The sequence below is a fragment of the Takifugu flavidus genome, chromosome 10, assembly GCF_003711565.1.
Source record: "Takifugu flavidus isolate HTHZ2018 chromosome 10, ASM371156v2, whole genome shotgun sequence".
Classification (NCBI taxonomy): Eukaryota; Metazoa; Chordata; class Actinopteri; order Tetraodontiformes; family Tetraodontidae; genus Takifugu; species Takifugu flavidus.
The window spans coordinates 500,063-520,869 of record NC_079529.1 but is presented as its reverse complement, the minus strand read 5'-3'; the positions used below and the strand labels follow the sequence as shown (position 1 = coordinate 520,869).

The 20,807-nt window shown below is 46.1% G+C and overlaps 4 protein-coding genes across 12 annotated transcripts; 3 read left to right on the top strand and 1 right to left on the bottom strand.

The window, feature by feature from the left end:
* Positions 1 to 200: 200 nt before the first annotated feature.
* On the top strand, positions 201 to 10,627 carry si:dkeyp-77h1.4 (uncharacterized). Of its 3 annotated transcripts, XM_057045957.1 has the most exons (12): positions 201 to 394; positions 3,760 to 3,822; positions 3,911 to 3,931; positions 4,052 to 4,321; positions 4,999 to 5,119; positions 5,221 to 5,396; positions 5,652 to 5,794; positions 5,917 to 6,064; positions 6,215 to 6,396; positions 6,491 to 6,574; positions 6,664 to 6,737; positions 7,317 to 7,576. In XM_057045957.1, exons 2-11 carry the CDS (start codon positions 3,780 to 3,782, stop codon positions 6,694 to 6,696), a joined length of 1,221 nt encoding a protein of 406 aa, XP_056901937.1. In that variant the 5' UTR covers positions 201 to 394; positions 3,760 to 3,779; the 3' UTR covers positions 6,697 to 6,737; positions 7,317 to 7,576. The 3 variants fall into 3 exon arrangements, with proteins under 3 accessions (XP_056901937.1, XP_056901935.1, XP_056901936.1); XM_057045955.1 differs by lacking the exon at positions 6,664 to 6,737 and having other exon boundaries at positions 202 to 394; positions 7,317 to 10,627; XM_057045956.1 differs by lacking the exons at positions 201 to 394; positions 6,664 to 6,737 and adding an exon at positions 404 to 548 and having other exon boundaries at positions 7,317 to 10,627.
* On the bottom strand, positions 10,240 to 13,332 carry si:ch73-54f23.4 (zinc-binding protein A33). Of its 2 annotated transcripts, XM_057046101.1 has the most exons (7): positions 13,003 to 13,332; positions 12,714 to 12,809; positions 12,411 to 12,644; positions 12,039 to 12,061; positions 11,782 to 11,897; positions 11,081 to 11,668; positions 10,240 to 10,981 (listed from the first exon to the last, which is right to left on the bottom strand). In XM_057046101.1, exons 1-6 carry the CDS (start codon positions 13,066 to 13,068, stop codon positions 11,115 to 11,117), a joined length of 1,089 nt encoding a protein of 362 aa, XP_056902081.1. In that variant the 5' UTR covers positions 13,069 to 13,332; the 3' UTR covers positions 10,240 to 10,981; positions 11,081 to 11,114. The 2 variants fall into 2 exon arrangements, with proteins under 2 accessions (XP_056902081.1, XP_056902080.1); XM_057046100.1 differs by having other exon boundaries at positions 10,240 to 11,668; positions 13,003 to 13,331.
* A 1,159-nt stretch (positions 13,333 to 14,491) lies between these two features.
* Positions 14,492 to 17,103, top strand: ino80e (INO80 complex subunit E). Of its 6 annotated transcripts, none has more exons than XR_008952462.1 (9): positions 14,492 to 14,629; positions 14,906 to 14,988; positions 15,090 to 15,160; positions 15,241 to 15,293; positions 15,367 to 15,442; positions 15,860 to 15,977; positions 16,233 to 16,331; positions 16,546 to 16,802; positions 16,834 to 17,103. XR_008952462.1 is itself a non-coding variant. In XM_057046154.1 (9 exons), the coding sequence occupies exons 1-8, from the start codon at positions 14,602 to 14,604 to the stop codon at positions 16,750 to 16,752; spliced, it is 735 nt and encodes a 244-aa protein (XP_056902134.1). In that variant the 5' UTR covers positions 14,492 to 14,601; the 3' UTR covers positions 16,753 to 16,794; positions 16,834 to 17,103. The 6 variants fall into 6 exon arrangements, 5 of the variants coding, with proteins under 5 accessions (XP_056902134.1, XP_056902135.1, XP_056902133.1 ...); XM_057046154.1 differs by having other exon boundaries at positions 16,546 to 16,794; XM_057046155.1 differs by having other exon boundaries at positions 15,863 to 15,977; positions 16,546 to 17,103.
* A 398-nt stretch (positions 17,104 to 17,501) lies between these two features.
* Positions 17,502 to 20,606, top strand: LOC130532960 (uncharacterized). Its single transcript, XM_057046010.1, has 3 exons — positions 17,502 to 18,431; positions 18,731 to 19,519; positions 19,795 to 20,606. Exons 1-3 carry the CDS (start codon positions 18,159 to 18,161, stop codon positions 20,311 to 20,313), a joined length of 1,581 nt encoding a protein of 526 aa, XP_056901990.1. The 5' UTR covers positions 17,502 to 18,158; the 3' UTR covers positions 20,314 to 20,606.
* The last annotated feature ends 201 nt before the right edge of the window (positions 20,607 to 20,807 follow it).

Here is a 20,807-nt window from a genome sequence, read left to right as displayed (position 1 = left end):
CAGTGGAATTTTACTGTTTTTTTTGTTGTTTTTTTCTCGAATATTAAGTGTAAGTTTAAACCTTTTTGTCCCGAGGATATGATGTTAAAGACCTTTCTGAGTGATTCCATCGCCCTCCTCGCTCTTAAATGGCCGTGTGTCTTTGGGGTCCCCGGGGGCGGCCGGTGATTCCCGACATGAGTCGAGTGGCTCCGAGAGCGAGCAGAGCCCGACATATTCCGATCGTCTCCCAAATGTTGAGGCAGAGTCGTTAAGTGTCTTCAGGTTTCGCGGGGGTTGCGAGGAACAGACACGACGAGGGAGGGAGGGAGGGAAAAGCTCGGCACCATCCGCGCATCTTTGCACCTCTGAGCGGCACGAACGCGCGGACGCGGCTGCAGCCAGCGGAGCGGAGGTAGGCACCGCATTTCTCTCCTCCAACATGCATGTGCGGGTGTTTGTCCGGCACGTGACGGGTTAAATTCTGCAGGTTTTTGGTTTTTTACGCGATGCGCCTGTCGGCTGTCCCGGCCCGGAGGTGACTGATCAGACTTTGGAGCTGCGAGCAGGTTGATCATTTTTTTTCCACCTCGTGTGAAAATATGTTAAGTGCATGAGCGGTAATAAAACTGATTCGTTTTCGGTGGATGTTGCATTTAAATCTCAGCCTCTAGGTTGAATTTAGGAGCCGCAAAATAGCCCCGGCTCTTTTTTTTTTTTTTCCTGAACCCTTTTTATGCCTAAAATGTGTTCAATCTGCATGAAACCGAGATAATGTAACAAATTAGGCCCGTTTGATGATCCCTACATATGAAGTTATATGGCTGCTGGCACGTCTTGGTGCATATTTAAAAGGCCTTTTGAGTCCATCTAGCACAGCGCGCCTGACTGTGTCGTTCCTGCTAATCTGAGCTGCATGGAGGTCCAGAGGGGCCATGACGGCTCTGGAAAACCACCTTTATCACAGCCGAGAATCCCACTTCTCTGTTTTGGGGCTTTTGACTCTGTGTTCTGCACATCTACACACACACACACACACACACACACACACACACACACACACACACACACACACACACACACCCCTCATGATCATTGATTTTAATGAATCTGACAGGTGCAAGCAATATGGTGGAAATCTGTCTCATCCTTTAGTTCACTGCAGCCGCTTTAGGGGAAAAGAAGTTGTCAGCTGCTGCAGGCTTTGTATCAAAGATAGGTTTTTGGAATCCCTGTTTGGATTTTGTCTAGACAATATTTTCTGTCTGTTTGAGCAACCCCCCCCCACGTCTTTTCAGTGAAATGCATTTATAGATGTGCGCAGACATCCTTGGAGAAAATTGGAGTGGAGTGAATTTGTGCTTGAGGAAAGCTCACATTTTTTTGACAGTTTCATACAGTCATGGAACATTTTTTTCCACTCATGCTTTATGAATGCATGTGGTCCTCTGACAAGAGTGTGTGTGTGTGTGTGTGTGTGTGTGTGTGTGTGTGTGTGTGTGTGTGTGTGTGTGGGGTTTGTGATAGTGTTTCTGTAGCATCTCTGTGGACCATGCGCAACCGAACACACATGATGAGGAGGAACAGACAGGCGTTACTTTGTAGGGTCCCCACATCTGCAGCCATTTCCGCCTCTTTAAAGCTGCTGGACAAAGCTCTGCCTGTGTTTCCAGTAAATAGAGAGTTAGACAAGAACAGGCTTTGATATTTCAGAGTGGGATGCGCTGACTTGGATTATATAAGATAAGGAGGAGGAGATTCGGAGAGAAGGGAATGATGAGGAGGAGGATTCAGGTGGTGGTGGGGGGGGTGGGGGGGTGAAGTTTACAGGAGTGGAGACTTGGACGTGGTCACAGCAGTGGAAGAAAATAACCTTTGTATTTGTGAGATGCTGACAGAAATGTGGAGAGCGAGCAGAGAAACCAGCGAGGGGAAAGAAATAGAGTGAAGCTAAATGAGGTGAGCGGCAGGGAGAACGGCAGATGGTATATTTAGATGTATTCAAGGTTCCACCCCAGATGACAGGATCTGAATACATAACCCGAGTTTTCGTAGGCGGGAGGAAGTCCCTGAAGGGGCTTCAAATGCTCAAAATGAAGGAGATTTGTAGCGGAGCTGCAGGAGTTCTGTGGCAGATGGAAGCACAGTGAATCTTTTCCCCCCGTGTTCCTGTATTAATTAAATGTTGATGACTCTGAGGGTCAGCTATGGATATCTTAGCATTAGTCCAGATGAACCTGAGGATCCTCAAAACAATAATAAACCAGTGAGATTAGAGTGGAATCCAAGGTCCATATAAACCGGGTAAACTGCAGCAAATGCACACTAATGGTTTGGTTCTGTGTGACGCAGCATCGGCCCATATTTTGTTTCGGCTGAAAATGGAATCAGTGAGCTTTTACTGTGGCTAACAGTGTGACAGGAATAAGAGAGGACGCCAGCAAACCCAGCAGGGGCAAATGTGTTTGTTGGATAGAAAGACGTCTTTGAAAACCCTGGTACTTGGCTGGTGGGCTCCCAAAGGTGCTCACAGCGTGGCGCCCACCGCCAGACGCTTTAATCCAGCTCGCGTGTGGCCCGTGGCACCGCAGGGGTTCAACGCCGTTATTAACACGCAGCATATTTAAGGCCGGTCCAGCTGCTTCTGCTGAACTGGCCGTTAGAACGATGCATTTGCTGAAAGTCTGCAGACAACAGTGGACCTCAAAGTCCGGACCTCGACCCCGCGGAGCCAATTTGGGGAGATCAAAGGAAAGGTTTTGAGATAAGATCCGTTTTCAGGAAGCAGAGATCTACCAGACGTTTGGTCAACACACCAAATCAAGTGAATAGTGGATTAAAGCACTCGAGCTGATGTTGGTGGTGCTCAGCTGCCATCATGGTTTAGGGAAACACACCCCAGAATTGTAGTTGGTGGTGCGATGATTGCTGCTTCACCCATTAATCAGAGCTGGAGCTACAGAACTCCAGTCTAGGCCAACGCAAAAACTCTAAAACTCTTTCAAATGGATGAAACCAATGTTTCAGGGATGGAAACGATTTTCCAGAATTATGGCTGCGCTGTGCTTCCCTGTAGTGATTTAAACACAGATATGGATTAAATGTCTCTTTGCATGGCCTTCGTACACCGGGTCTGAAAAATAATGTCTCTAAAAAATTGACCTGAGGTATTTCAGCGAGTGATTTGTGCCGGCTGCTCTTTTAGAGCTCCAGCCCAATAATGAGCCCTAAGCAATGGTGGAGAAATTGAATCAGCAGAGACTGAGATGCTCTGCTGGGCTTCAGGGGGCTTATTTAGATTTATAGTGCGATTGGACAAAATAATTGAATTTTGAATGCACCTTAAAGAACATACAAGGCTGAATCTCAATAACTGCTCTATCGATACTTGAGGTTTTGGACTGGTTCCACAGGGCACTTTCTTTTGCTCTCACGCCACAGTCTGTTGCATTTGAGAACAAAGTCAATATTTCAAATGATTATGGCCTGAAAATGAACATTCTGACCATTATTATATTCTAAAAAAAGCACAAATTCACCTGTGGAATAAAAGGTTGAACATATTTACCTCCACGGAGGTTAGGTGACACTCGAGGGGCTTTGATCGTGTGTGTGTGTGTGTGTGTGTGTGTGTGTGTTATGTAATCTTACAGTAATGAGGCCTATTTCTACCACACTAGGGGTGTAAGTCACAGTAGTTGCAATTAAAACTGCTGATATTTGCCCCGACTGAATAATATTGCCTTTTTATTAAAAGATACGTTATTAATTTTTTTCCAGACACACCAGAAGAAGCCAAGATGGCAACAGGCAGCGCGATCGTCGTCCTTTTCATCGCCACCGGTACGTTAACCACAAAAGAAAGATTAATCGTAGTCGTTGTTGAGAGCGGATGGTTTTAACCCGACTGTGCCGTCTCCGTCCTCTGCAGCTCTTTCTGCCCCTGTGCGAGGTAAGACCATGTGCACCGCCGCTTCTTATGTAATTCTTGTACTCATCAATTATAGATTGAGTCTTTCCAGGCCGTGGATGTTTGCACACCCGTTCTGTTCCTTCTAAAATCCACCTGCAGATGAGTTCGTCACCTTGTTCTACGGGGAGGATTTTCACATCACCCTGCCCTCCCTCCAGCTGGAGGTCACATTCCGGAACACATCCGCCCCGAGGTTGGGGGAAGTGACTCTGATGCGGGGCGGGGTTGTGCTCAGCAGCCGGGCCCGGGTCAACGCCTACCAGAGCCACCTGGTTATCGATGCGGTGACGGAGGGAGACGAGGGCATTTACACCATTAAAAATCCAGATAAGCCCGAAGACGTCAGGCGCAAGGTGCTTGTGGTCAGAGGTACGGGAAGAATTCAGGACTCATTTTCATTTCAAATCAGCAAATTTGTTAAACATTCGTGCTCTTACAACGTGTCCTCCCAAAAGCTTAACAAACATCTCTGTTTACGAGGTTAAACACCCACCTGCTGGGGATCGACCCCATGTTGTTTGTTTGTTAAGATCCCTTTAGCTTTTCCAACCTAGCGGCTGTTCTTCCTGAGTTCGACTCCATTTTCATGTAACGACATCATAATACACACGCGTTGCAACACACACTCCCAAACCAGTTCCCCTTTACAAGTGTTCCGTCAGCTCATAGATCTATACAAGCCTGAGCGCACGTGTACTGGGACAACACAATCAGTACCACAAAGCTGCCCCATTTACATCTGTCAACTTCTAGAAGTGGGCTGATGTGGAGCGCATGAGGCGGCAGCGTGTTCAGAGGAGGTGAAGATGTGCACGAGCGTGCTAGATGTGCCAGGCGCTAATTAAGCAGCCGTCCATCCGTCCCAGCCCTCTGTCCTCCCCCCTCCCTGCTGTTTCCTGTCTTTAGATTGTCTTTTTCTTACCCCCACCCTCTCATCTCTGCCTTCTGCGCCTCCCTTGAAGGCACTTTCCCGTCCGCTACCGTTGCACTTGCTGTTCCCACTTCTCCAACAACAAATCATTCACCGCCCTGCATTTCCTTTCCAGACTGCTCCAACGAGCAAAACATTAAATACGGGGGGGACTTCCGTATTATGCTGACGGGGGTGAACTCTCCTATCACCCTGGAGTACAGGCCCATTGCTGTGGAGGCCAACCAGACATTTAGGTACGTTTGGTGCTCATTTATCCCGAGGGAGTCTCTGAGGCCTTCTCTAGTGTCGTGTATCGCCGCTCACTCTGAATGCAACTGCGTTCTCCCTCCTACAGGCCTGCTCTGGTGCTGCTAACCAGCACAAACATGTCCAGGGAGGGCTACCAGGGTCGAATCAGTGTCAGCGGAGGCCATGTCACCCTCAGAGCCGTCACAGGCGCCGACGAGGGCAGCTACACTGTCAGGGACGCGGACGGCAAAATCAAAATCAAATTGTGTCTCAACGTCAGAGGTGAGAGACAACGAGGCACCTCGCTTTGCCCGTTCCGTGCTTGACCCAGTTTACCCGAGCAGGAGCACCTCTCTGTCAGGATGTTGTTGTTGCTATTTCCCTTTGAGTGCTAGCGCTCTTCTTGTCGGCCATAATGGCTTTTTAAAGGCCCAGATGTTAATGGGCCTGAGCAGGATAATGCATTTTAGATGATCCGCGGGACTGCGAAGGGGCTTGTGATGGACGCCCTTCCCTCCATGTGCGGCTGTGTTGCAGAGCACCAGAACTTTGTGAAACTGCCAAATGGGGAAAAATTGAAGATCGATCTGATACTCAACAGCTCCCTGATCCGCCTGTACTACAGCCCGGACAGAGACCCCTCGCCCCGTCTGCTGCTGGACAAGGGAGCACTGACAAGTGCAAGTGGAGCCTCTTGATTAGATTATATATTCAATATTGAGCTCGTTCAATATTTGGGTGCTAAATGATCATCTTTTCCCACCGCACTAATATTCCTTAAAAGGTGTTGTTTTGTTTGCAGGCCCCAGCTGAGCTTGGCTTTGAGGACCGTCTCTCTATGGAGGATTCACTGATGGTTTTGGATCAAGTCAGGGCTGCTGATGCAGGCCAGTTTATAATTACCGACATACTGGGTTTCACTGTCTCCAGCATCCACCTGGAAATACAGCGTAAGGGCTGGCGCGTGTGCACGGAGAGCGGCTCTGCGGTCTCCCTCTCTTCAGGCTGCTGCAGCAAACTGCTGTAATTTAAACACGTTAATGAAGGTCAGCTGAATTATTTATTGTCCTGTTTTTGTCCCCCGTCTCGCCTCTGTGAAGCGTACAAGCTGGAGACGCTGTACGTGACCATCATCGCCTTGTTGGGCCTGCTGGTTTTCCTCCTGCTGGTGTGTCTGCTGTCCTGCCTGATCAAGGTGAAGAAGAGGGCCAAGAGGGCCGCAGCTCTGGAGAAGATCGCTCAAAATGCCGGAAAGGAGAACGAAGGCGAGGCCTTCAGACAGGTCAGAGGGGCCAGCGACCACGTCCCGGCGATGCCGACGCCCGTCCCATCGCCCCTCGGTGGCTGACCGTCGGTTTTTGCATCCGTCTCCACAGGTGGTCAAGAACATCACCAAGCTCAGCGAGCACTCCCAAGCCGAAAACACAGAGAAGTCCCAGAGCACCGAGGTGGATATTAAAGTAAGATGCTGTGATGGAGCCAGTGATGGAAGCGTGTCTGTGATGAAGTCTTAACCATGTCTGTTTTTTATGCTGCTTTCTGCGTTCAGACAGCCGCAGATTTTTCAGAACGCTGCTGCTAGAGCCCCCGCTAACGTCAACAAAGCGGATGACATCGGTCCAGGTCCATGTTTTGCGGCGGCTCCCCGTGTGCTCAGGACTCGTTTCTGTTGTTTTTATGCTGTTGTTGGGTTTGTTTTAAAGCGCTGGATGATTGGGATCCAAATCCACGTCTGATCTGCTGCTCTGTCATGAATTATCCAGACCTCTCGGGCCTTCTGGGACAGGTGGAGACAAAAATAAACCTGGAGATGCAGCAGTTGTTGTCATATCAGCAAAGTCGTGTTACATCTCTATACTTAGGTGCTCTTTGCACGTATCTGTTGCAAACTCCCAGAAAACTCGATGGATGATCCAACCCTCAGCTCGTTTGAATTTACGTTTAATGTGCATCTCTTTGTGGAGGTATTCAGTCCAGTATTTTACCTTTGAGAGAGTTTATTTGCGTCTTGCACTGCAATGCACCCTGACTTTAATTCTCCTGTTTTATTCAATTTCAGCTTATTATCTTTGTTATTTTACCCTGTTCAAATCACACTGGTCTGTCCCTGTTATATCCCCTTTATATTATCATATGATCCCTTGGCTTGGCTTAATGGGATTTGTCATACTAATTAAATATCAACCGTCTGTTTTGATTCAGGGTCTGGAGGTTTCTTCTAAGGAGGTTGGGGTCAATAATCTGGAGACCAGCGACTCTGGTGTTGGGTTTAACACTGCCCTCCCCCTGGACACTGACACTGATGCCCCTGATCCGATCTCTGAGTCTGCAGCGGTAACGATCTCTGTGGCCCCTGAAACCAAATCCGGCCCCCCGTCTGCCAGCGCGTCCACGCCCAGCGCTCCACCATCTACAGAGATCAAGCTCACACCTGAGAAAACCCGCGATCAGCCAGAGGAAGCACATTTGGATGTCTCTAAACCAGCGGATGATAAGCTCAGCCCTGTCCCGAGCCCCGAACCCAAAGCTGCTCCCAGTCCAGCTGATCCAAAAGCTGCACCCAGCCCGAGCCCTGAGCCACTAAAGGCTGCGCCTGTTCCCACTGCACCAACACCCGAGAGCACCCTGACTCCACCGCCCGAGTCCCCCAAACCATCTACCCCAGAGCCGATCACCAACGGTACTCCTGAATCTGGCCTGGATAGCAAACGAAGCCCGGATCACCTCGACGCCACTGGTAGTCCTGCCCTGAAATCAGCTCCCCCTAAAACTCCTGAGTTGGAGCTGAAAGTCAGCGGAACTGGAGTAGAGGCCTCCAAAGACGGCGCTCTGGCTGAGGAGTCATCCGCCACCACCTGAAAAGTCTGAAGATACCAAAGAAAATCCCACAGATTCTGGGCATTTACCACCACTGTAGAGAACCCCCACCCCCAACCAAACAAGGAAGGAACCACCTGAACTGGATCGAGGACGTAAGGCTGTCAGATCTAACGCCTGAACTCAATTTTACCTTTATAAAATTTGGCATTTACACACTGACGCGTCCGGAGCAAAAAGACAAACAAAACTAATTTTTTTTAGTACCGTAACTCTTCACCAAAAACCATCAGCCTGGAAAATCTAACGTTTCCTACAACATTCTCGGAGACGAGAAGACAATTAGAGAGGTTTACAACAGTAAATTCCAGAATCAAAATGATTTATGTAGCATTAATAGCCTCCTCCAGGTTCCATGGCTCCTCTAAGATGTGTGTTTACAGTCTGCGCATGGTTCCTAGCTCCATATAGAACCCCCCCACAGCTTGCATGCCATCGCCCAAGGTCAGTGCGGATGCAGCCAATAATGATAAAGGCAGGAGTTGTCCAGCCTGACCCTTCTCCTCCCATGGATGCATGCTCCTCCTTCTGCATGTGGATCAAACAGATAGCATGAAGCTTTCAGCGAGCGTCGCTCCGCATTTGAAAATGTTATTTGTTTAATCGCTCTCGGACAGCTAATCTTTGGATTCTGTAGGCAGGTGTTACGCGTGTCCCCGGAGCCCGCCGACTTTTAACGGAAGCGTGTTTCAGCGGCTTAGCAGAGCGCAAACATTTGGCTTTGGTGAGTTCTGTGACCTTGAGACGTCCTTTACTCCAGTTTCACCACATCCTCGTCCCTTTCTAACCATCTTACATCTTGAGCCTTGAACCTCAATTAGACATTAAACAGATTTTATTTTCATCTCTATATAAACATATTTGCTCTGAAATATATCTGGATGCCTTTGTTAAATACATGACCGAATCTGGCCTGGACAGGTTTTTTAAAGAAGCCAACTATGTTATTTAAAATCCTTTTAACAAGTTTCTATCTAATGATGAGTAAAAGAGGAAAATTGTTTGCGGTAGATCTGAGACCAACTGGCTTTTATTGGCAGATTTTGACAATAATACACTTTTTCATCAATTAACGCCAAAAGATATGCCATCGCTCTAATAAGCCATATGCCAAAGTAAATCGAAATGTCAAACTTGTTTTAAAAATATGTAGCAAAAAAAGTCAAATATGACATTTTGTTATATAACTTATTATAATCTGACACTGCGTCATTTTTAGCCTACATCTGTGGAGGAACTCACACACACACACACACACACACACACACAATATTCAACACTTATTCCAGCCTTGTAAATACTGCATGTGTTCTCCATTGTAACCTCTTAATGCTGAATGTTACTTGTGGGTAAAATAGATGTTGTATTATACTAAATAAAGATGTGAACTGATTAAAATTTCTCACAACTATTAATTCTGAAATGTCAAATGCTAAAAACATAGACGCCTATACTCTCCGAGCACTAATACTCGCCTACTAATATTCACTAAAACCAACACTGTACAAATGTATGGACGCTCTGTCGTAGTTGGTCTGACCGGGTGTTTGCTGTTGTCGCCTTTCTGTCGCTTCTGATTCTGATTCTGATTCTGATTCTGATTCCCACCCCGGTAGTTGGACATCGTATGAAAACGAAGCTTCGACCGCTGCATGTCCCGCAAGTTTCAGCGTCCTATTATGTCTTGTGTCCGTGAGCAGACGCGTGCCTGGGGTATCTGTGTTTACGTGCGTGTGCCTGTGATGCGCAAACTGTCAGTGTGATTTACGACTGTTTGTTCACGCTTCCCCCGTCTGTTGTAAAGTCGTCATGTGCCTGCTTGAATCATCTCGCTGTGCGGAGCTTAAAAAAAAAAAAGCGCTGTGGTGAAACCATCAGTGTTGTAACGGATTGTGTAGTTTTGAGGTACACAAGTGACCCCCTGGCTTGTCTCCTGTTTTGTTTAGTGCCTATTAAACTGTAATTAGTTGCTCCTCATGGGACGTTCTTTCTGGTTTAATATTAAAACTGGCAGTTTGACCAGCAGAGTGACGCACCTGGCTGCTCTGTATCCTAGTAGTGTGTAGAAGATGTGTGGTATATTGCATAGAATTCATGCAAATGGCTTCCTAGATGGTGCTGAGCATAGAGAATGTTGAGCATGCTCTTCTTCTATATGAGGGGTCCCCCCCCGTTTCATTAACTAAAGCACAGTTTTGTCAATACAAGATTCTACTGGAGATAGAAAACTGCAGGCTGCAGTCATGAGGAATGTTAAAGCAGTTTATTGTAAATTGCCCATGATTGTAATATTAAGCCAAAACAGAGTAATTGGGACGGGAGAAACATCAGATTTGTGCAGTAGACGGGAGAAGCTCCCAGTTTCCCAGCATCTCAAAGACAATGGTTCAAATGGGGCTGGAGGCCATGCCAGTTTCTGCTTCATACTCAGCTCTGACTGCACACACCACTTTTAATACCACTGGCACACGTGATCCTGTTTACTTCCACTGGTCCGGCCTTACTGTGGTTCACCTGTTCTCTCTGTACCCCCTTTTTGCACAACTCTTCGCACCGATGTTTTGTAAAAGAGAAACCTTTTCTTTGTTTGATTTCATGTCCAGCAGAATACTAATAAAGAAGAGATAATGACTTTAGTGGTCCTCTTGTCTTTGCTGAGCTGTTCTCCGGGTAACAAACTTGCTGAAGGACAGTTCTGTCTCCGAGCTGTCCAGTGCGTCTCCAGTGTGTCTTCATTAATGTCAGCCGTCATTTGTGTGGCGTGTCAGATGCCGCTGCCTCGCCCTCCGGCCCCGACGCGCCGCTAATCCCGCTGCTTGGTTTCGAGCTTCCAAGACCTCACCAGGGGCACGTGGTGGCGGAGCAGGAAACAGATATTTATAAACAAGCCAAAGGTCACATGACAGAGCTGTTTACGCCTGCGTTGGACCCCGCAGCTCCCGTCTAGCTGCAAGAGACAACTTCCCTTTTTCCTTTTCCTAAATGAAGCTCTTTTCAGAGGGGTGGATAGAACCTGTGTTAAACATTTTAAAATCTGATTGTTAAAGTAATAGTTTTAAAAATTGCATGCTTGTTCATTTGAAAATTACTTGTAAGGGAAACAACATCTGGCTGTGAGGCGGGTCATAACGAGGGCTTGAAGATGTTAATCGCAGCCGTGTTCCTCCCGTCGTCTGTGTCACACGGGTTATAATACGGGAACAGAGGAACCGTGAACGTTCCCATCGTGAAAGTGTAGATTGGTGACATGGTGACAGCATTATAGAAAGACACCTCCTCCTTTTCACAATCTAAGAACACGCCGATGCGGACCAGCCGGGCAGACACGGTCACCTTCATGGGCTGTGGGTCGGTGCAGGCCAGGATAGAGCCCCCCTTCAGGGCCAGAGTCCAGAAGCCACTGGAGGTGCCTGTAGATGCCATCTCCCCTCTCGGGACGTCTTCTCTAGCCACGCCCAGCCTCCACGCCGTCTTTCCCCCCACCTCCACCTCCCAGTAGTGCCTGCCTGTGCTGAAGCCCTGATGGCCGAACACGCAGTAATAATAATGGAACCTTCGCGGGTTGGCCGGGCAGGCCTGAACATCCTTATCTTCTTCAAACCACACAGAATCGCAGCATTCAGAGAAAGACAGGGTTGGGTGAGCGGTGTCGGGGTCAAAGGTCACTGGTGTGATATCTGTAAGTGGAAATAAGTAGATAAAGTGAAGATTGTGTGTGTCTGTGATAGACACATATATATGTGTCTACACACACATACACATACACATATATATCTAAAGATGAACATACTTGGGTAAAGGCAGCCTTTCATGTGCTTCCAGATCCTGTACTGGATGGGCCCCACAAACTGTCCCGAGCGCACCTCTGTGTCCACCTTAGCTGGAGGGACAAAATGAACCCCAGACCTGATTAGACAAAACGGGGTTCAGAAGGGGGGGTGAAGACGGACAGCCCAGGACAAGGATTCTCTACTAAACGTGCACGACAACAGGCTCAGGAGATGAAGAGAAAATAACAGTGATCTTTCCTGATGAAAATACGCCTACCTTTTTAGGAGATCTTGGATATCCTGCAATAATATAAACAGAATTTATTTCATTATACTGGCTCAAATAATTTCCATATGGACCTGAACACTGTCTTCAGGTTCTGTGTTTTCTAATAGACCCAACAGGGCGATTTTCATGAGCCACAAATGAGGTAAGTGATGTTTGTGCCGGGTGAAGGGAAGTGCTGGTGGCGACCTTGGCTACAAACACAGACCTCTGGGGTTCAGCACAGTTGCTCCACATGCACCACACACTCTCTGCTGTGTACCGCAGTAAAGCCAGAGTTATACTGAAGTTATACTGAATATATTAAAGCCAGTAAACATCTAATAGCTAATGAGCATGCAACCGAGTCTAGTTTTTCCTCACTTTGAGCAGTTTAGGACTGTCCTCCTCACAAAGTTTGCTGTTGAGCACCGTGATGGCTCTCTCCAGGTCTTTCCCTTGTGCCGCTATCTTCCTCTCTCTCTGCTTCAGCAGCTTCACCTGTTTCTGCTCCTCCCTCCTCAAGCGTTCCAGGTCTTTACACTCCTCCTCTTCCAGGAAACGGTGGAGGTTCTGAAACTCCGCTTTGATCTCTCGTTCCAGGGCATCAAAATGGCTCTGGGGGAAATGTACCTCCGTTCATACACCGATCATCCTGTGTGACTCAAAGGCATTAAACTGCAGTACCTCCACGTCCACTGACTCTGCGTACGTCTCCCTCTGGGCTTCTCTGCACAATTCTACCTCATGTTTGATTCTTCTAATAGCTTGGATGAGCTTTTCCTGCAACACAAAAATGCACACAGACTGACTGAGGACAAGCTGAAGGGAAACAAGCAAGAGGAACAGGAGAGTTACTCATTCTAAAACCCTGAAACTGGTAGAGACATTATGGGAGATGTCTGTACATTCAATCAGTTTGTTGCTGTGTCATATTAAATTGTCTGATGGAAACTGTTTAAAAAATGGAGCTTACCTTTTGATCAGGGAGAAGCTGTTGTTTACAATTGGTGTTGATATCGTTTTTGTAGCTTTGGAACATTCCAGTTGTACAAAACTAAAACTCGTAAAGATCCCAAATCTTTAGAAGGAAATGTCCCACATGGTCTAGGGTGCAAAAGAAGAGACAGAGTGAAGAACATTAGAGAACGAGAGACAGAAAGAGAGAGGGGGGAGGATACATGGCACACAATCAACAAAATGCACAATGAAAACTCATCACACTGAATAAAACAAGGTCATGCGGTACATTCAAGGTGAATGTTAATGAGAGAACGTCAGTGATAAATAGCAGTCCAGAATATGTGCTCCCATTAAAGGAAGTTGTCAGGCTGCACATGACAGAAGCCATTAAAGCTGGTTGGCTGACTGGTAGCAGCGATTTATGGAGGCAGCAGACACATAAGCGTCTATTTCTGTCTGCTAGTGTCTTTGGAAGGAAAGGTGAACAGAAGCAGTTAGTCACAGAGGAAATAAAATGAGCGGCACATAATGCATGCTTATTTTTGTTGTTTTGTTCATCGCGTCAGTGGGAGGTGGACGGAGAATCTCTGTCTTTCTGGGGGTTACTGAAGGAATTCTGTCCTGCTTTTTCTGAGGTCTGAATGTTGTGCTATGCTGGTTTAGAAATGAATGTCAGCATCTTACCTCACAGCTACAATTCTGTTATATAGATTCATTAATGTAAAGAAATAAAAATCTTCCCTTCCCCTCTGTGACTCCTTTAACGCACGCAGACACACACAAACAATACAGGTGCACAGCAACACCATTACTCTTCTGGGCAAATGTCCTTCATCTATAATTCATGGCCACGTCCTGGCAAGTGACTGCTGGGCTGCTCTTGAACTGCATCTCAGGGCGATACAGTATGCGGCAGGTGAAAGAGGACACAGGCAGGAAAGTGCACAACAATTTCTCACTGATGAACAAAGCAGTGGAATTCTGTTGGCTCACATAATCCTTGCGGTTCGTAATGTCTTATTTTAAAAATATGAGAAGAAAAATTTGCTCTATTCGTTACAAATTCTGTAAATCTATTTCTTGAAATTATTGTGTTGAATGTCTTTTTCCAAAATGCATTTAAACCAAAGGTGGATAATTACAGCAAATGAAGCCAAAATGTCTATCTATGCATTATCAGGATTGTACTGTATAATGACTATTATGACCTAAGATGTTCTAAGTAGGGGAAAGAGGAAATGTGTGAAGTGGGAATTCACTTAACGTAACGTAATTTTAACGTAAGCAGAAAGCATTTAACTCATTATTAGCAATTATTTCAATTAGACTGTTTCTATTGTTTAAGATTTATTTGTATTTATTTAATTTTGGACATGTATAAAATTGCAAAAGACCATTAATATATGGAAAAAATGTTACAAAATATCTATAGAATATAGAGAAGAAGGAGTGGGAGGAAGTAATTTTATGCTCAATGTGAAGGTGGTTGACGAGCCCGCGCAGTAAACCCTCCCAACCAACAGGTGGCGCCAGTAATAACTAAAACCGAAGAAGAAGAGAGAAACGGCGACGTACGACGCAGGAAAATGACTTCATTGTCGTAAACAAGAATATGTCGCAGAGACCGACTCAAACAAGAGGTAAAAATGTTATTGTTAAAATTATTTTTTCTAATCGTTGAAGTATTTTACCTTTCACACAAAGTGCTACAATCTGTGGACCTTCGAGTGGCTGAGTGTTAAATCACCATCATTAAGTTCTTGGCTAATGTTAGCTTAGCGTGCAGCATTTGTAGTCCTTCTCTGGTGATATAAACATATAATTCCTGACACCATACGCCACCATGTCACTATTTTGCACTATTTTGCATGTATATATATTTATTAACGATACGCTTATTTCCATGCTGGTCTCAGACATGAACGGGCAAGCAGACGCTGAAATTGACTACAAGAGAAAATACAAAAATCTCAAGAGAAAATTAAAGTTTCTGGTTTATGTAAGTATGGTCGTTATAAAACATACATTTAAAGTTGTTTTGGGTTTTTTGTGTGTGTATTTCTTCATTGTCCAATTTAAAATTTGCTCTCCCTTTTCCAGGAGCAAGAATGCTTTCAGGAGGAGCTGAGAAGAGCACAGAGGAAACTTCTCAAGATTTCCCGGGACAAAAGGTGAATTCTGCTTGTGTGGACGGAACAATGGGTCGTTTTCCAGTAAGAGCACATGGAAATAAACTTCATTTGCTTTCTAGCTTCCTTTTGGACAGACTGTTGCCGTATGAGAGGGTGGATGAAGACTCCTCGGGTAGGTGTTGAACATCAACTCCAGCTCATCCAGAACTATTACCGTTCGACTGAAAGGTTCTCCTCTTTTCCAGACTCAGATGCAACGGTTTCTTCAGAAAATAGTGAAGGAGAAATCCTCGGAGAGCGAGAACGAGAGGCAGCAAAGAAGTATGCTGGCTATTTAAATAACTCTTGATTCATGCCATCGCAAGTCCTTTTTTCCTACTAAGCCAACGATGGAGTGATGGAGTTATTACAATGATAAATATATATTTTAAAAAATGAGAAAGTCTTTCTCGAATTAATCACACAACAGATGAAGTCACGATTGTATATTCTGCACTCTGTTAGTGTAAATGGCTCTCGGACAATAAACCAATATTTTCCAGTATTTAGGGACTAAAAAATAAGGTTACTTGTCTACTATTAGTATGGAATTATAGAAAGTTATTTACTTGCGTGTGATTTACTAATGTGAAGGGAAAATGTATTTAGAAAAACTTATTTTGCTGCCGCGGATCATTTTCCCAGACACGCATGTTAGTTTTGTCTTGCCTTGATTGATTTTTTTGTGCTTTTTGTCAGAAGACGAAGCAGTCCAGGGGCCTCTCTTCCTTCATCGGCCTCCCCTCACATCTCCCTGATGTCCCGTCAAGGGGTAAATTCCCTGCATTCACCTGGAGCTGCACCCTACCTGAACACTGTGAGTTAAAAAAAGTGGTAGTGAAACTTATCATTACTGCCACTGTGGTGTCATCACACTGATTGATTTGACATGATTTCTATCATTTCAGTATTTTATCATGTTATGCTGACATCAGTTTTATCTTTTATTTGATGATTGAGGGGCTCACAGTCATCACATTATTCATTCTTTTGCGTTTGTGTGTCTGTCATGTCAATTGTCTGTGCTTGTGTGATTACTTGACAATCTGGGGCTGGTATGTGTGATGGGCAGATGCCCTTCCCACCAGAAATTTTGGCTCCCCCAGCTGACCGAGTGAAGAAAGAAAAAAAACCAAAGACGCCTAAAAACAAGAAAGAGACCGCAGGGAAGGTGAGAGAGGAAAAGGGAGAATAAAACACTTGCCTATAAATATCACAAATGTGCCATTTTCACTCACAATATCCCATTTTCATTTGCATAGGATCACACTCAAGTACCATATGGATTTTTAGATCTCCACATTATTTTTGTCACCAGTTTACGGATTTGTTCTCTGCTGGCAACTTTTCCGTCATACACATTTTTGTATTTGTAACTGTTTTAGGTTTCTGCCCCAGTGGCATCTAATTATGCATCAGCAGCTGTAGGCGCTTCAGCAGCCAGGAATCCCTTCAGCTGGGTCCCCAGACAGATGCTTAGCGGAGATGCAGCCGAGGAGGAGGGAGACAGTGATGGAGACAGTGACAGAGGAGATGAAGACCGAGGAGAGGGAGACGAAGCAGAGCTTGTCATTGACATTCCCAATGAATGAAACCGGATATAAGCGTGTGTGTGTGTGTGTGTGTGTGTGTCTGTGTGTGTGTGTCTGTGTCTGTGTGTGTGATGATGAAAGAATACAATGACTAGAAGAGGGAATTGTTTTCAGTTCAATGTTTGCAAAACAGGTTTGGCTCCCCCGTGTGGACGCTGTTGGTATTGCGACATTAACATATAGTGCAGGATTCTCTGTTTCTTACTGCGCGTCAATCATGATGTCTTTGCTTGTTACATACAACTGTGTTTGTCGTCAGAATCTTCTGTATGTTACTGATTCCAGTTATGAAAAGTTATGAAACCATTTTAAGGTATTTAAATCAAAATAAATTCTTTTATTTTAAAGGGCTTTTCTTTTTTGCATTTGTGTTGTGTTGGTAGTTTTCGTTGGTAACACTTACAAGATAACTTGATGCCCCGCCCAAAACAACACCCTGACAGTCAGTCAGAAGGTATGCTAGAGCCTGTGTTCTTGCATATTTTATGCTGACAGCATTTGCAACACCGAAGTGCAGAAACCTCAGGTGAAATCACACTTTTATTTGTTTACAAGACCTGTTAAAGAATTAGGGTAGCACCCATGACAGACGCCTAAGGGAGACTTTAGATTTGTAATGCTCTGACTTTCTCATTTTTTAAAATGTTGAGAAATTGAAGAGTTTTTATTTTGAGGTTTGTGTGCACATTGTTGCCTGCACATAGCTGCTGTGTCTGAACTTTGCAAAGAGAAACAGAAATATCGTGTCTCAACAGGCCTCAAGAAGTATGAAAGTGATTTTGGAAGTGAAAGTATCCCAGAATCGCTGCACTGCAGCTGAGAGTGACCCATGGCTTGGACACATGCCAGCATGAATCCGTAGTGATGATTTCATGAACCAAACGTGGCGAGTCAAGACCTGAATTCAAGACCTGAGTGATGCAATTTTCTAAATGAAGACTTTCGCAATAGAATCTCAAGCTTCACCACCCTCAGACAAAAACTAATATCCAGGAATGCAGAAGTACAAGTAATTTACAGGGTTTGGGTGTGTGCTTGTGTACCTAGCAGCCACTGGAGATAATGCTGTAACTATAGAGAGTAAAAGTGGGAGGGGTGCAGTGGAGGTGACCAGAGGGAGAGACGGTAGGGTGGAGCTGTCAGGAGGTGAGGCTGCGAGGGAAATGAAGTAGTGAGCAAGATTGTGCCTGCAACCCAAGGATTCTGCGAGGGTACAGCTGAAATGACAAACACGGCTTCAGACAAACCGGAGGAGAGAATGAGGAGTGTGTGAGGAGGACCAGCCATCCACAGCCAACCTCCGATACTTTTCTATATACGGAATCTACTGGATAATTTATAAGCCTCTCCCTCTGTGTGTGTGTGGGAGGGAGAGGAGATTTGCTGAGCTCACCACCACCACCACCATGCTGTGTTCTGCCCCTGCTGCTGTCTGGCTCCTGGTCGTGCTGAGCCCAGGCCTGTCGCTCTCAGCCGAGGACGTCTCTGAGTCAGGCTTCAGCCTCTGCCAGGACTGCTTCTACAGGCAGACGCCTCCTGCGGGGCCTCGGATGCACCCGCTCTGCCACAGACTGCCCGGGGGACAGGCGTTCGCCACTGTGTCCACGCCGACCTGTGACACGGCCGTCTACTCTGCCTTTCATCTGGGCCACGGATGGACAGAAGAGGGACAGTTAGTGGTGAGGCTGAACTGTAGTGCTATTGTTTGTGAATAATGGCGTGACTATGACGAATCACATTTGAGTTCCAAACGGCATAAATCCCTAATTGCAGAGTAAATGCAAAGATGATAACGTGTAGAAAGAAACCACATGGCTGATTTTGATGCTTGTTTGTGTGATTTAATGTGATCACGTGGTCATTTTTGATGTCAGCATAATCACAGTGAAGTAACAAGCAGATGTGGTTCTTAGAATGAGCCATGTCATGTTCTCTGTCAATCATTTTCAATGCTGCTTATGATCATCATTTCTGCCAGACAGAGAATGAAGACAGCTCTGATGTTGTGGTCCCAGCTCTTCTCAGAGGAGGTGCTGGTCCATCCAACCCTGGATCACCATCAGACCCACTGCTTCAGCTCTGGGACTCAACAGTCACAACACTGGTTCAGTCGGTCATTGGTCCTAATTGCAGCGCTTTAGGGGGTGATCTGTACATCCTGACTGGGAGGGGGCGTCTCTGGGCCGATGAGGATGGCGACAACTGTCAGACAAAGCTGCTGTGGTCTGCAGTGTGCTGCGCCGCCCCCGAGGGACAGAGCGGCTTCAGTGTTGGGTTCATCAGAGAGGCAGAAGAAGGGGAGAGGCAGGCGAGTGTCAGGGAGCTGGAGGAGGTGCTGGGAGGGGCAGAGCTCTTCTCTGGGGGGTGTGGAGGAGCACACGGGGCCACTTTGGAAACCACAGCAGACGTTCTCCGTGAAGACGTCACAAACACCCTCAGTCAGGCCGATGATGGCGCGGAGGTCGATTCAGACGCCACCGGCCACGATTCCAGGGAGGCCATTAGCAGCGGGGAGGCGGAAGGCGAGGTCGCTGACGTTGCTGACGTCGCACAAAAGACTTCAGCAGATGCAGCAACTTCAGAACGTGAAGAGCTGCAGGAGGGGGCGCCGTCAGGGGAGTCCTCGTCTCTGGATGAGAGTGCAGTTGAGCCAGAAACGGGCAGGAATTCCAGCAGCATTCTTCTCTTTGTCATTTCCACCACTGTGTCCATCCTCACAGCTCCGCTGCGGCCTGTGTTCTCCACCGTCACACAGGTGCCCGGACAGGTGATACAACCCAACTTTTAGCATCTTTTATAGGTGGCATTGAAACAAGCAGCATTTTAAGCACATTAAATGCATTTAGGCAGTGATTTATGTGTAGGCAATGTTTTACATTTTACGCCTTTTCCTCATTCCAGTTTGTCCTCTCTGAAACTTGAAGGACATGTTAGACCAGTAGGAGGTGTTAACTCTCCATAGTGTCTTAGAGTGTGTGATTACTTCATTTACTTTCATTTTAGACTTAAAAAAAGCACAACTTACTTTTATGTCTCCACCAGGTGACATATATCCTTCAGGAAGACCTCGCAGTTTTGTCCACCTTGCCTGGAGATACATTCTCTCTCCTCTACCTGTTGACCTCTGACCTCTTCTCCTGGATTGGAGCAGCTGCTGATACTTTGTGGAGTTTTGGAAAAAACAGCTTTTCTCAGGCGTACCATTGCAGCTCCTGCATGCTGGGGGCCCTACTGGACAGCTGTTACACGGGGGTCACAGGCATAGGGACGCTGGCTGCAGATGTTGTGGGGATATTTGGGAATGGTCTGGATAACTGTTGGTGGGTTACCAAGTTCTTTGGGGGGAGGGCGTGGGACCAGAGCGAGGGGTATGTGGGAACAGTGGTGTCAGAGATGGGGGGCCAGGCAAAAGCTGTTGGCGGTGGTTTGGGAAGACTGGCATGGAGAAGTGGAAATGGGGCAGGTAATGTGTTTAGGATGGGAGGGGGCTTAATTCTGGGGGTGATAGACACAGCCATCGGTTTAGCCCGAGAGGCTTTTGGACAGGAGCAAGAGTCATAAATGGAGGAATAGTCTTTAGCAACAGCTGCTTCTGACTTATCTTTAGGTTTAGCTTGCAAATTTCTTCAGCCCTTTGAAGTGTGGAGGAGGAAGCGCTTCAGCTGATAACTCTTGGTAGATTTAGGATGGTTGTAGTTTTTCCACTGTCATTTGCTGTCCGAACAAACTGCTGTGCTTGAGAGGTGGGCTAAGCAAGTAAAACACTGTGTGATGCTTTTGGGTACAACAATTAAAAATAATGACTGCAAGTTTTAGCTAAATGTGTGTTTTAATAAAACATAATACTGGCTGAATGGTCTTTGTATAAAGTGGAATTTAAAAGTTTTTTGACCTTTTCATTTCTCCCCATTCTTATGTTGTGGCCTTCTGCTAAAATAAAATGTTGAAAAATCAAACATCCACATTTTGCACTCCAAAATAACAAAGCTAAACAGAATATTTTATTTGTTGCAGATTTACGTAAAAAATGAACTGTTGCATTTAAATAGGTATTT